The 14,224-nt window shown below is 43.8% G+C and overlaps 1 protein-coding gene and 1 pseudogene across 1 annotated transcript in view; one reads left to right on the forward strand and one right to left on the reverse strand.

The window, feature by feature from the left end:
- Nucleotides 1-14,224, reverse strand: part of Grin2a (glutamate ionotropic receptor NMDA type subunit 2A) — a 447,114-nt gene that overhangs the window by 68,628 nt on the left and 364,262 nt on the right. Inside the window, exon 11 of the mRNA XM_075942009.1 lies at nucleotides 13,312-13,472. Within this exon, the coding sequence (XP_075798124.1) occupies nucleotides 13,312-13,472 (161 nt within the window). The remainder of the gene's footprint in view (nucleotides 1-13,311; nucleotides 13,473-14,224) is intronic.
- LOC142859645 (uncharacterized) lies at nucleotides 10,307-11,510 on the forward strand (annotated as a pseudogene).

Here is a 14,224-nt window from a genome sequence, read left to right on the forward strand (position 1 = left end):
GTTCAGCTGCTCAGGAAATGTATGTGACTGCAGGTTTCTGTTTGCCCATGGATGGAAATGTCATAACGAAACTCGTGCATTTGCAGGAATAGTACATGCTAATAAAATATTAAACTTTTAAAAGAAGGGAAGGAGGAAGAAAAGGTTGAACTTTTATATCAATATTAATGTACAACAACTGCACATGAAAATCAACTAAAATAAAAGCGCCAATTATCCTACTGTGTCTTGAACTACTGGCTCTCTAGAGTCCAGGGGACCACATTTCCCTTCTATCTGGTATAGGAGCTTTACAGTTTGTCCCTTGCCAACACTGGGTGAATGACACCACATCTGTAAATTTAAATGCCTCTGCCCCACTCATCCTCTGTCTTCTCTTCTAGAGCAGATATTCTCAAAATCTTATTAGCATAAACCACCTAAATGGCTTATTCCGAGCCCCTTCCCCCTGGGACCCTGCTTCCCCTGGCATTCTGGGGCTCTTTCTGCTCCCATCCTTGCTGACTTAGATTTAGGCTTCTGTGGTGGATGGTTCTGATCAACATGACTGGACTGGGATGTTCCTAGGTTCATGAGGCACATCCCTGGGAGGGCCAATGAGCAGGTTTCCAGACATGATGGGATCACCAGCACTAAGTCCTCATCAACGGTTTGAACAGGCTATTGGGAACGGGTGAAACTACAGCAGGCCAGGCTTGACTGGAGGAGGTGTGTCATCTTTTCCTGTTTGTACTCTACTCTGCTTCCTGTCTTCCAGGATGTGGGCAGTTCTTCCACACCCTACTTCCATGAGAGTGCAAGCTCTTAAATCATAGTCAAAATAATCTTTGAGTCCCCAGATTGTTCCTGTAGGTATCTGGTCATACATCCACAGTTTTGTTTGAAGAGCTTGGTCTATAAACCTGGGGTCATTAGCAGCTCCTGCTCCATAGCTCATCTCTGAGATCATTCTGACCTCAGTATTTACACACTAAATCCTATTTTCCCTGTGGCTTTAGTTAATAACATTTTTACTTTCGTATATTACAAATCCAAATATACAGAGAAACAGATTTTTTAAAGTTTTTCTCCCCGTCTGCTTTTCTTCCAGCCTTGGATCACTCTAAAGATAAGCATTTGGTTTGTCTACTCTTTATGAACATGTCTCTATGCAACGTATTTATGAGACTCCTTAGAAGTCGCTGTTCTGAAATCCTCTCATGCCTCAGAACCACTAGCACCTGGTGGAGGATGGTCATAAAAATTCTCCATGAATACATTAGAATGCCCACACAAGACCCAGGAATCTGCATTTTAACAAATCATCATGTGACTTGTATAGTTTTGGCTCACTGGCAAGGCTGGGGAACACTAGAGTTAGAATTTTTTCCCTTAATCTTTCCTGATTTTTACCCTGATTTTTATGTGATCTGTCTGAGTTCTGGCTGCAAATGTGGCTGGTGCAAATAAAAGAATCTCAGGGCTATTTCAGAGATCAAGTAGCCAGGCCCAGTTTTTAAGTGGAGACAGTGAGACTAAGAGATGGCATGGCTTGTTCAAAGCCGTGGCTGGATTATGGTAGGGCCGGGACTCAAAGTAGGGCACCACACCCAAGCTGAAGCTACTAGGTGGGGAAAGCCTTCTCAGGAAACAACGGCCAGTACTTCCTGGCTGTGGTTATGGAATTTGTTTCCTATTCTGGAGATGCTACTGGGACCCATAGAGCTAGGGACGGGTGGCAGCAGCTAAGCTCCATATTTGGGGTCTTCTAAGCAGTGTCTGTTGAACCCCTGGGTGCTGAGGGTGATACAACAGAGATGTCATAAATCTCGGCAATTCAAGGATAGATGGGGTGCCTGTCTTCCAGGGAGTGCAGCTTTCCAGAGATGCTGCATGCGGTAAAGCAGGGCAGTGACTATCATCATCAGACACTAATATATTTAATAATGACAAAATTTAAGAAACAAGATATGAAAGGGAGGAAAGGGATCTCTAGCTATGACAGAACTGATGTTTAGAAGACAGAAGTGGGAAGGTGTGGATACAGAAACAAAAGATGTACAAGGGGACTCGGAGCCGTTCTGGGACAGCAGTTCACTATCTGAGGGGTTGGGGTCAGCTATCATAGCATACCCCAAGAAAAATCCTAAATAATTGACAGTGCAAGTCAAGGGCTGAGGATGTGGCTGAGTTGGTAGTGTGCACACCAGGGGCTGGGGATGTGGCTCAGTCAGTAGTGTGCACACCAGGGGCTGGGGATGAGGCTCAGTCGGTAGTGTGCAAATGAGGGGCTGGGGATGAGGCTCAGTTGGTAGTGTGCACACCAGGGGCTGGGGATGAGGCTCAGTTGGTAGTGTGCACACCAGGGGCTGGGGATGTGGCTCAGTCAGTAGTGTGCAAATGAGGGGCTGGGGATGAGGCTCAGTTGGTAGTGTGCAAGCCAGGGATTGAGGATATGGCTTAGTTGGTAGTGTGCAAACCAAGGGCTGAGGATGTGGCTCAGTTGGTAGTGTGCACACCAGGGGCTGGGGATGTGGCTCAGTCGGTAGTGTGCAAATGAGGGGCTGGAGATGAGGCTCAGTTGGTAGTGTGCACACCAGGGGCTGGGGATGTGGCTCAGTCAGTAGTGTGCACACCAGGGGCTGGGGATGTGACTCAGTTGGTAGTGTGCAAGCGAGGAGCTAAGGATGTGGCTCAGTTGGTAGTGTGCAAGCCAGGGATTGAGGATGTGGCTTAGTTGGTAGTGTGCAAACCAAAGGCTGAGGATGGGGCTCAGTTGGTAGTGTGCAAACCAGGGATTGGAGATGTGGCTCAGGTGGTCGTGTGCAGGCTAGGGGCTGAGGATGCGGCTGAGTTGGTAGTGTGCAAGCCAGGGACTAAGGATGTGGATGAGTTGGTAGTGTGCAAGCCAGGGGCTGAGGATGTGGCTGAGTTGGTAGTGTGCAAGCCAGGGACTAAGGATGTGGATGAGTTGGTAGTGTGCAAGCCAGGGACTAAGGATGTGGCTGAGTTGGTAGTGTGCAAGCTAGGGGCTGGGGTTGTAGCTGAGTTGGTTGTGTGCAGGCCAGGGGCTGAGAATGTGGCTGAGTTGGTGGTGTGCAGGCCAGGGACTAAGGATGTGGCTGAGTTGGTAGTGTGCAAGCCAGGGATTGGAGATGTGGCTCAGTTGGTGGTGTGCAGGCCAGGGACTGGGGATGTGGCTCAGTCAGTAGGGTGCTCATTTAACATGCTTTAGGTCCTAGATTTGATCACTGATAAACCAGGGTGGTGATGTGTGCCTGGTTACTCAGCACTTGTGATGTAAAGGCAAGATCAGAAGTTCAAGATTGTATTTGGTTACACAGAGAGCTAAAGATCAGCCTGGAAAACATGAGATCCTGTCTAGATAAGAGTGCACGTCAAGTGTGGTAGCCATACCTGCAATTTTAGCACCTGGGAAAGTGAGTCTATGAGTCTTGCTTGGGCAACACAGTGAGTTCCCAAAAAAATAAAATAAACACATAAGCAAATAATGAAGTATACTAACGGGAGAGAATTATTCTGTAAATTTAAGGTAAAGATTTTTGAGTTATAACTCAAAAGTCGAAAGCCATGGTTTCTGTGGGAAATGCTCTTTTACACTGTAAAGATATGCCACTCATATTGCTTTAAAAAATGCTGATTGGTAAGTAGCTAGGCAGGAAGTATAGGTGAGAAAAACAGACTAAGAAAATTCTGAGAAGAGGAAAGGCAGAGTCAGTCATCAGCCAGATGCAGAGAAAGTAAGATGAGAATGCCAAACTGAGAAAAGGAACCAAGCCACGTGGCTAACATAGACAAGAATTATGGATTAATGTAAATTGTAAGAGCTAGTTAACAATAATCCTGAGTTAACAGGCCAAACATTTTATTATTGTTATAAATCTCTGTGTGTTTCTTTGGGACTGAAAAGCTGTAGGACCAGGTGATACAGATATTCTGTCTACACAAATTTTATATTTGACAGCAAAATTAAAATATACATGGGAAAAATATCTTCAATAGGATAAAAATGTACTGGTTAAAAACTTTCCTTTCAAAAACAGGAATTTATGATGACTCTTAGTTATATACAAAATAATGTTACAACTCACTGATAATAAAAATGTCCAAATTAAAATATATGTTGGTGCAAACTGTATTTAGTAGAAACTGTTTAATAGGTCAACTGGGAACTGTATTGGTATCAACCCTGGAGAAATAAACTCTCTCTTACAGGGTAAATATCAATTTCCTTTGAAAAGAAATTTGTCAACATCTGCCAAAGTTACAATTATATTTAGTCCTTGACCAACTATTTCAATAAATTAATTTTATATTACATGAGACATGTGTGGGTCATCTCCGTTGTGCTATCATTTTCAAAAGCAAAATATTGGAGACAACCTAACAGTCTACCAGTCGGGCATTGGATAAATACAGCATGGCTCATTTACAAATGAAACCCTGTACACTGACACAGAACAACCTGAATTTGCCGGGGGGTAGATGCTGGAGCAAATGTTCCTGGTTGCTATGGAGAGAGGGAATAAGGGAAGTGAAAAAGACCATGAAAGTAGAACCTAAGTGTTAGCCTGTCATGTGGTGTCTTAGGTGATACTGGGGATTACACTTGGTCATGCGCTCTACCACTGAGCTATATGCCCACTCCTCCAGCTTTCATGTTTTATCTAGAGACAAGGCATCTCTAACTTGCCAACTGTGGTCTTGAACTCATTTTATGAGCTGGGAAGGCCTGGACTTATGTTCTTTCTGTCAAGGATTTTTGCATAGCTGGAATGATAGCCCTGAAAAACCAGACCCAGCTACTATGGTTTTTTTTTTTTTTTTTGCTTAATTTTTGAACAATGCAAATGTATCTACTCAAATCTTAATTTATTCAAATAATTAACCATGAAGTCTGTTTAAAAAACACATGTTATTTTCTGTCAGCATTAACCCCAATTAAGCCCAAATCTTCATGATGGAGCCCTAACTTAGTCTCATCCCTAACAGCCTACAATACAGCTGTCACCTAAAGAATAATTCATATCCTTTTAACTCTTGCTTCTACTTTGAAGTAACAGCCCAAAGTGGCTCCTACCTGGGAAATAGAATACACAGCTAACCACCATTTGCCCAAGTTTTCCGAGATGGATGTCATAATTATTATATGGCTTTCAGAAAACAAGTTGTACAACTTAGAGTCTTGGTTGTTTTCTGCTTCTGTAATCCCTTTCCCCCTTTTGCATTGCATATGTTTAAAAGTGAATGGAAATAACCCATTTTGAGCTCTGGGTAGCAAAGGGATGACAGGGAGCCAGTCAGCCCTCAAGCATGTCATCTACACTGCGCTCATGGTCTGTCTGAAGCAATGATACAGATATCTGTGTCCCGTACCATGGCTAAGCTTGAAAGTCATTAAAAAAAAAACAAAACCTTTTTTTGGTATCTGCTGAAGTTGAATATATACATCATTCCATGCCCCTGCAATTCCCATCTTAAATGTACAAAAGAAGGCACGTAGGCGGTCTCTTTAGAATGTTACCCATAATGCTCCAGCAGGATGGGTCTCAGACACTCACCAGGATTGAGAGGGATAAACTTGTGAAGTCTGCCAACCATGAAAATCTACACGGCGATGAGAAGTAAGACCTAGGATTTGATGCAACAATCTCACACAATCAGAATTCTGTGCTAAATAAGACAGACAAAAAAATGGAGCAAAAGATGCTATTTTATTTTTAGGTTCAAATAGCAGGAACCAACCTTCAGCTTTGGAGGTGATAGGGATCGGGGAAGACACTGCTAAAGATGGCACAGATGACTACCTGCTGGGCACCATCAACCCACACTGTGAGGGAGCACAGAGCCATCCCGATTTATTTATTAGCAGACTTTTTTTGTGGTTTTGTCGTGCATTTAAAAACTTAAAAAAAAAACATTCCAAGCAGGAACAAGCCATGGCAAGCTGGAATAAGTCACGAGTCATGGGTGAGTTTTGGATAAGTCATGGACTTAACTATTGAAAAATGTTCTTCCTGTCCGTGCTAATACACCAAATTCCAAACACAGGGTTATTAGGGGAAATGCTCTCCAATGAAATTCCAGAAGAACTGTGCATCAATCTGGGTTGACTGATAGTGCAGAGGGGTTTCCTCAGTCCCCCAAAAAGTAAAAAGCAAGAGGAAGCAGCTGCTGAGCTGTAGGGAGAGTGCAGCTATAGTCAAGTGTTCAGCCTCAGAAACGCCAGATGATTGAGATCCCCACCAAAGCTAATTTTCTAGATAATCAAAAATGTTCTCATTATGCAACTCCTTCTTTTAAAATGAAATCATTTTAATGGAATCCTCCTAAATTGTATTTCACACATCCCTGCCCTTTTGAAGATCCACAAATGGAGTTTAACCTTTGCAACAAATGACAACAATAGCAATTAAGGGCCATCTTGTGCCAGGTGCTACCCAAACTGTCTCTCTAACGCACCCCTCCATCTTATTCGCCACTGAATCCTTGTGCCTTAGTTCTTAGGATTATTTCTACTTTAAGTATAAGATCAGGTTGATTAAATAAAGGTCATGACACACACAGAAATCACCGAGCCGATAGTGTGGAGAAGCAGTGACTGTCTCTGACTGTGGTATTTTTACTTCTCTTGTGTATAGAACCTTGGGACAGGTGCGTTCCTATGTGTCACATACATATGGTCGGTGCCAGATTCTTCCTCATGTATTCCCCAGCTTATGTGTTTAGACGGGGCTTCTCACTGGTCTCAGATCCACGGACTGGACGAGGCTGACCAACCAGGGATTCTCCTGTCTCCACCATCACCACCCACTCTTGCACTGGGATTTCAAAGCAATACCACCATATCTGTCTTTTATTTTAAACACAGGATCTTGTGAATCAAATCCTGGCATCCATGTGGGGTAAATACTCTAGCCAGCTGAACTGCCTCCCCAGACTTTTCTGTGTGTCTGTGTGTACACTTGTACGTGCAGACGCACACACGAGCACATGTGTGTGTTCCAGAGGATGTCTTCTGTGTCCTCTTCTGCTGTTCTCCAGATTATTTATTGAAATGGGGTTTCTCACTGAACCTAGAGCCTGCTGCTTTGTCTTGACTGACTGGCCAGGGAGCCCAAGGAATCCACCTGTCTCCACTCCCAAGTTATACACTGCCTTTTGTCATATGGGGGTCGTAACAGTTATTCTTCGTTGTCAACTTGACTACATCTGAAAGAGACTGGGCACACCTGTGAGGGTTTCTTTCTCTCTTTTAAGACAGGATTTCTCTCTGTATCTTTGGAGTCTGTCCTAGAAATCCCTCTGTAGACCAGGCTGGCCTGAAACTCACAGAGATCCACCCATCCCTGCCTCCCTAGTTCTGGGACTAAAGGCCTGAAGCGCTGTCTGTCTGAGGTTTTGTTTGTTTGTTTGTAAATGTGGGAAGACCAACTTTTAATCCAGACCTTTTGAATTGGGAAAATCCATCTTAAATCTGCTTTCGAGTTCTGGTGTCTACTGAAGACCAGATGAGACATCCAGCCTCATGGACTGAGCAACTGCTATATTCTTGGACTTTCTACTAGTAAACAGACATTGTGGGACCAGCTGGACCACGGCCTATAAACCATTCTAATGAATCTCCTTTATAATACATGATATATATTCTCTATCAGTTCAGTTTCTCTAGAAAATACTGACTAATACAGATTTTGGTACCAGAAGTGGATGATAGGTAAGACAATACTGATGTCCCTCAGACCCACCAATAGTTGCCTCTAGACCTGTAACCAGACTTGAGGCAAAGCAGGCTCGTAGAGCAGGAGTAGAAAGTGCAGTATATAGGGAAGTACACTACACTATTCAAGAGCTTACTGAGTTTGCTAATTCGTTCAATCAGAAGTCTGGGCAACAAATGTGGGAATGGATTTTAAGAGCATGGGATAATGGTGGAAGGAACATAAAGCTAGATCAGGCTGAGTTTATTGACATGGGCCCACTGGGTGGAGATTCTAGGTTTAATATGAAAGTTTGCACACTTAAAAAAGGTGTCAAGAGCTTGTTTGAATTGTTGGTTGAAGCATTTGTCCAAAAGTGGCATACTGAAAGAGAGTTGGAGATGCCTGACATCCCTTGACCTGGTGTTGCTGAAGGGATTTTGAATGTTTAGGGACATTGGAATGCTAGAGTAGGTACACTGTGTAAAACCTAATACTCCGCAATGGGAAACCCAGCCCTTCACTAATCCTAAAGACACAAATGGTAAGAGAGTCACCCACACATTTGAAGAGCTTTGTTGTCTTTCTTTTTCTTGTGCCAGACGTTAGGGTTGGAGATGCTGCTGCTCAGGTGGATGAATTAAATGAAAGGGGCTTGGGCTCTGAGGCAGAGGGGTGAGGTGGCAGCAGTAAGTTACAAAAAGCAAGGTGATCCTGGCTATCACAATGGGCATCATAGACAAGTGGAGGTTCATAACGGTCAGCATACACAAAGTGATTTCGTGATGGCATGATGTGTGTGAACCTTTGGTACTCCCTAATCCAGTGGTTCTCAACCTTCCTAATGCTATGACCCCTTAATACAGTTCCTCATGCTGTGGTGATCCCCAGCCATAAAATTATTTTTATTGCTACTTCATAACTGAAATCTTGTTAGTATTATAAATCATAATGCAAATATCTGATATGCATATAGTCTTAGGTGACCCCTGTGAAAAGATCATTTAACCCCCAAAGAGGTGTGACCCACAGGTTTGAGAACCAATAGGTTAATCAATTATGGTGTTTCTAGGCATGAAATAGATAAGAAGTGGTAGCATGATTAGTAGAAACCCAGAGACAGAAATTGGGGTTCAACCTGAAGGTTAGAAAAGGAAAACAGCCAGCCACTGGCTCTTACCTCTACCTCAGTCTGAAATGGTGATCCTGCCTCCAGGAATCTCAGAATGAGACAGCGTGTGAGAGAGCTGTCTCCTCCTGTCTTATATTCCTCTCTAGTGCTGGGATTGAAGGTGTGCACCAATACCACCAGGTCTCTATGGCAAACTAGTGTGACTACTGGGATTAAAGGGGTGTAACACCATTGCCTGGTCTGTAAGGCTGATCAGTGCAGTTGTTTTATTCTCTGAATTTCAGGCAAGCTTTATTTATTAAAATACAAATAAAATAACACTATGAGAAGTCTACTAAATTTTTGTTTCATCTGCATAAGTGGAAAAATTCTCAAACAAATGAAAGAAAGGCTACACTGGATCGTGGCAAAGGGGATCTCAGCCTGTGAATCAGTTTCCAGACTTGAGCCAGTTTGCAAATCCAGAACCTCTTGAGTGAAAGATACCCAGGTTTCCCTGAGGAAGACCTTACTAAAATACCTAAATGTTTTACTGTTAGCCTTTCTCCAGTCCTGCCCCAGAGGGACACATGGCCTTTTACAGGGGAACTGAGACTTAGAGGAAAGGAAACAAGAGGCTTTCTGGGGTCTGTTGGATATTAACTCTGAATTGGCACTGGTTCTGGAAGATCCCAAGAAATATTGTGGCCCTCAACTAAAGTAAGGGGCATATGGAGATCAGGAGGGTGGGCTGAAGTCCAACTCTCAGAAGGCGCAGTGAGTTTCCAAAATCACCCTGTGGTTATTTCCCCAGTCCCACAATGTATAATTGAGAGAGATATTCGTAGAAGTTGTCAGGATTCTCACATTAGTTTCCTAATGCATGAAGTGGGGACTATTACAGTTTGAGTGGAACCTGGAACAGAAGAAGGCTCTTCAACAGGTCTAGGCTGATCTGCAGGCTGCTCCACATTTGGACCATACGATCCAGCAGGCCCGATGGTAAACAGAGTGTCTATGTCGAATAGGGATGCTGTTTGCAAGTCCTATAGGTGGATCACAGAAGAGACTTTTGGATTTTGGAGCAAGGCTCTACCTTCATCTGCAGACAACTATTCTCCCTTTGAAAGACAGATCTTGGCCTGACATTGAGCCTTGGAGGAAAATGAATACCTGACTATGCGTCATCAAGTTACCATGTGACCTGAGCTGCCTATCATGAGCTGGGTGTTATCTGATCCATGAAGCCATAAAGTTGGATATTCACAGCAGCAATTTATTATCAAATGGAAGTGGTATAGATGTGACTGGGCCCAGGCAGACCCTGCAGACATGAACAAGTTATGTGAAGAAGTCGCTGAAATGCCTGGGTTGTCTACTCCCATTACCCTGCCATGGATTACCCAGCATGCACCAGTAGCTGCATGGTCAGATGATCAGTATGGTCCTACAATCAGCTGACTGAGGAAGGGAAGACTAAGGACTTGGCTTACGGATGGTTCTACATGTTATGTAAGCATCACCCAGAATTGGAAAACTGTAGAATTAGTCTCTTTCTGGGAGAATCCCAAAAGGCATTAGTGATGGGAAATCTTCACAGTGGGATGAACCTCAGGCAGTACACATGACATACAGGTTTTGGGGGGGGGGAGAAATGGACAGATAAGAAATTGTTCACTGACTCATAGGCTGGATGGTCAGAATGTAGAAAATTGATGAGAAAGACATCTGGGGAAAAAGTATATGGATAGATCTCTGCAAATGGGCAAAGAATGTGAAGATACCTGTGTCCCATGTATCTTGTCATACCAAAGGTGACCAGCAGAGGAAGAGCTCAGTACTCAAGCAGATAGGATAACCCATTCTGTGAGCAGTCAGCCTCTCTCCCCAACCTTCCCTGTCATTGCCCAATGGACCCACAAAGTGGCCATGGTGACGCAGATGGGGACTCTACATGGGCCCCACAACATAGAGTTCCACTCACCCAGGCTGCTCTGACTACAACTGCCGCTTAGTGCTAGATCTACCAACAGCAGAGACCAACACTGAGCCCCAGATACGGCACCATTCCCCTAGGTGGCCAGCCAGCAATCTGGTAGCAGGTTGACTACATTGGACCACTTCCTCTGTGGACAGGACAAGGCTTTGTCCTTACTGGAGTAGATACTTATTCTAGTTATGGATTTGCCTTTCCTGCAAGTAATGCTTCTCTGCCAAAACTACCAACCACTGATTTATAGAGCTCTACACAGCATTGTTTCTGACCAAGGAGCTCACATTACAGCCAGAGAAGTATGACAATGATTCCATGATCATGAAGTGCACTGGTCTTCCTATCTTACTTCTCCGCTATCCTGAAACATCTTGCCAGATAGAAAGATAAAATAGCCCTTTGAAGACAGAATTAAAGAGCCAGTTATGTGGCAGCAGTCTGGAGGGCTGGAGCAGTGCTTTCTGAAAGGCAGTATATGTCTTGAATCAACATCCAATATATGTATGTTATGGGTTCTCCCATAGCTAGGATCCATGGGTCCAGGAATCAAGGGCTGGAAAAGTGCATAGTTCTGTTCACTATTACCCCTAGTGACCCACTGGTAAAACTGCTTTCTGTTCCTGAGACCTTAAGTTCTGCTGGCCTAAAAGTTTTGGTTTCAGAGCAGGGAGCACTCAAGCCAGAAGACAGAAGAAACATTCACTGAACTGGAAGCTCAGATTTCCCCATGGCCACGCTGGGCTTCTGATGCCCTTAAGCTAACAGGCATAGAAAGGAATAACAGTGCTAGCAAAGGAGACTGATCTAGATTACCGTGGGGAAATGGGATTGCTTCTCTACAAGGCAGGTAAGAAAGATCATGTCTGGAGTGCAGAAGATCCTTTAGGGTGTCTCTTGGTGCTACCATGTCTTGTGATTAAAGTTAATGGGGGACTACAGCAGCCTAATCCAGGCAGGATGACAAACGACACGGCCCCAGGAGGATTGAGTGTATGGTTCACTCCTCCAGGAAAAGAGCCAGGACGTTCTGAAGTGCTTGCTGAGGGTAAAAGAAAGTACAGAATGGGTAGTAGAGGAAGGGAGTTATAAACACCAGCTAAGGCGACGTGACCAGCTGCAGAAATGAGGATAATAGCTTAACTGTCTCTGTCATAGTTTGTTAGGATGTGTTTTTACAGATATTCATGTTTTTTTTCTCATTATATTTATCATGCAATATAACATCAATTAAGAGAATATCAGTATTTATCATATTTGAGTTTTAGTGTTAAAAGAATGTCCCTCAAGGGACATTACCACCTACTCTAAAATTTATAATGTGCTTACAGTTGTACAAGTGATAGTTACATCAGGTGTAATTATGACCTGTTTTTTATTTTCATTTGTAGATGAAGGTAAACCATAAGGAAATATGATTGTGTATCAAGTTGACAAGGCATGGATTAGTGATGGCTATTCTTGGTTAACAACCTGACTACATCTGGAATTAATTAAAACCCAATTGGCTGGATAGGCCTGTGAGGATTTTATTTCTTAATTAAATCATTTTAAGTGGGAAGAACCACTTTTAATCCAGATCTTTTGACATGGAAAGATGCATCTTTAATCTAGGCTAGCCTTCTGCTGTCAGCCTGTATAAAGGCTGGATGAAGAAGGTGTGCTCTCTGTCTGCTTGCTCTTGATGGCAGGTGTATATCGAAGATCAGCTGGGAAATCCAACCTCATGAACTGAACAACTACTGTATTATTGGACCTTCCACTGATAGACATTGTTGAACTAATTGGATAACAGCCTGTAAGCCATTCTAATAAACCCCCTTTATACCTTTATATGTGGGAGCACATGCGCAAGCACACACACACACACACACACACACACACACACACACACACACACACAATCAGTTCTGTTCCTCTAGAGACTCCTGACTAATACAGCTCTATTCCACCATGTCAATGGGTGGACAAGAACACTGGCTGGGTTTTTAGAAAAGATTTGAGCTCTTATCTTTTTCCTTTCTCCTTCACACCTTTGTTCAGTGTATCTAGAATGAAATTTAGAATGTCTGCATTCCAGACACAGACTTTGCCTCTGAGCCTCATCCCCAGCCACCTTCATCAATATTGCACTGTCAAGCTGTTAGCAGTGTTCCACCCTCCCCAAATAACCTAATGGAAATCTAGTTTTCCTTCCTTAAACTCTCAACCTTTTTAGTCTTTCTACTTGGCTAAAATATCCCATGGAGTTGGAGACCAACTTCTTTACCAGCTTACAGAACCCCCTTGGGCTTTTCATATTTCCACGCTTTGTGGGCTGCTTCCTTTCTACAGGCAGCCCATGATGCTCATCAGATTAACACAAACACTCCTCTGCTGGAGGCCCTCAAGCCTGCAGGACCTCTCCAGAAAACAGGCAGTCTCACAGATAAGCACCAAGGCATGCAGAGTCTGTTGCTGTCACGTTTAAGCACTGATGCCTGCCGAGAAGAAGGAACCATTGTCCTTACCCTGTTTTCAAGCTGACCAAGGCGTCCTCTACTCCCCTCTGGTTGAATTTGGTCATGTACTGGTGCATATAGGGGTAGTTGTTACGGATATTCCTCTCTGTACTCCCATTGGGTACTGTCCCAAATCGGAAAGGCGGGGAATAGTCATGAGGTCTCTGAAACTGGAGGAGGCGGGTAGGGGAGGGAGGGATGAAAGAAGAGAGAGAAGAAACCAGTGAGCATTCGCACAGTGACAGAGGTTCAGGATGCAGCAGTACAGAACAGTGAGAAGACCCTTTACAGCCTTAATCCCATCTCCTGTGGATCCGTGATCACCAGGAAGGTGGAGATAGCATCTGACTTGCGTTTTCATTTCTGCTTCCTATACCAAGCACACACCATGGTCTGTGGCTCAATGAACATTTTCTGAGGCTAGCTCATGCTAGGCATACAGTTGGCACCAAGATATGCCAAGGCTAGCTCATGTTAAGCATACAGTTGGCAGCAAGATATGCTGAAGGAGTTCAGGACCTACTTTTTCCAAATTCACTTACCTGTTTTATGATGAGTTTTTCCTTTCTGTGGTTACTACCAGTCACATCTTGCTCTCATCTCCAGAAAATGGCTGTGTACTGTTACTCATCCGTTCTCCATTCTCTCGGCCACTCACACAGGCAGTATCCATGGGATCCTAACCAATATCATCCACAACGGCAGACCCAGGGAAAGTTTGTGAGCCAAAGTTCCCACTGACTTTGTTTCTTTGGATTCTCAGATTTGCATGAAAGTTTTCTATGACTCACTGGTACTATCTGCCTATAGTGCTCTCTCTCTCTCTCTCTCTCTCTCTCTCTCTCTCTCTCTCTCTCTGTGTGTGTGTGTGTGTGTGTGTGTGTGTGTTTGCGCGTGCGTGCGTGTAAGCATTGTGTTCGTG

This window comes from Microtus pennsylvanicus, chromosome 11, assembly GCF_037038515.1.
Source record: "Microtus pennsylvanicus isolate mMicPen1 chromosome 11, mMicPen1.hap1, whole genome shotgun sequence".
In the NCBI taxonomy this organism is placed as follows: Eukaryota; Metazoa; Chordata; class Mammalia; order Rodentia; family Cricetidae; genus Microtus; species Microtus pennsylvanicus.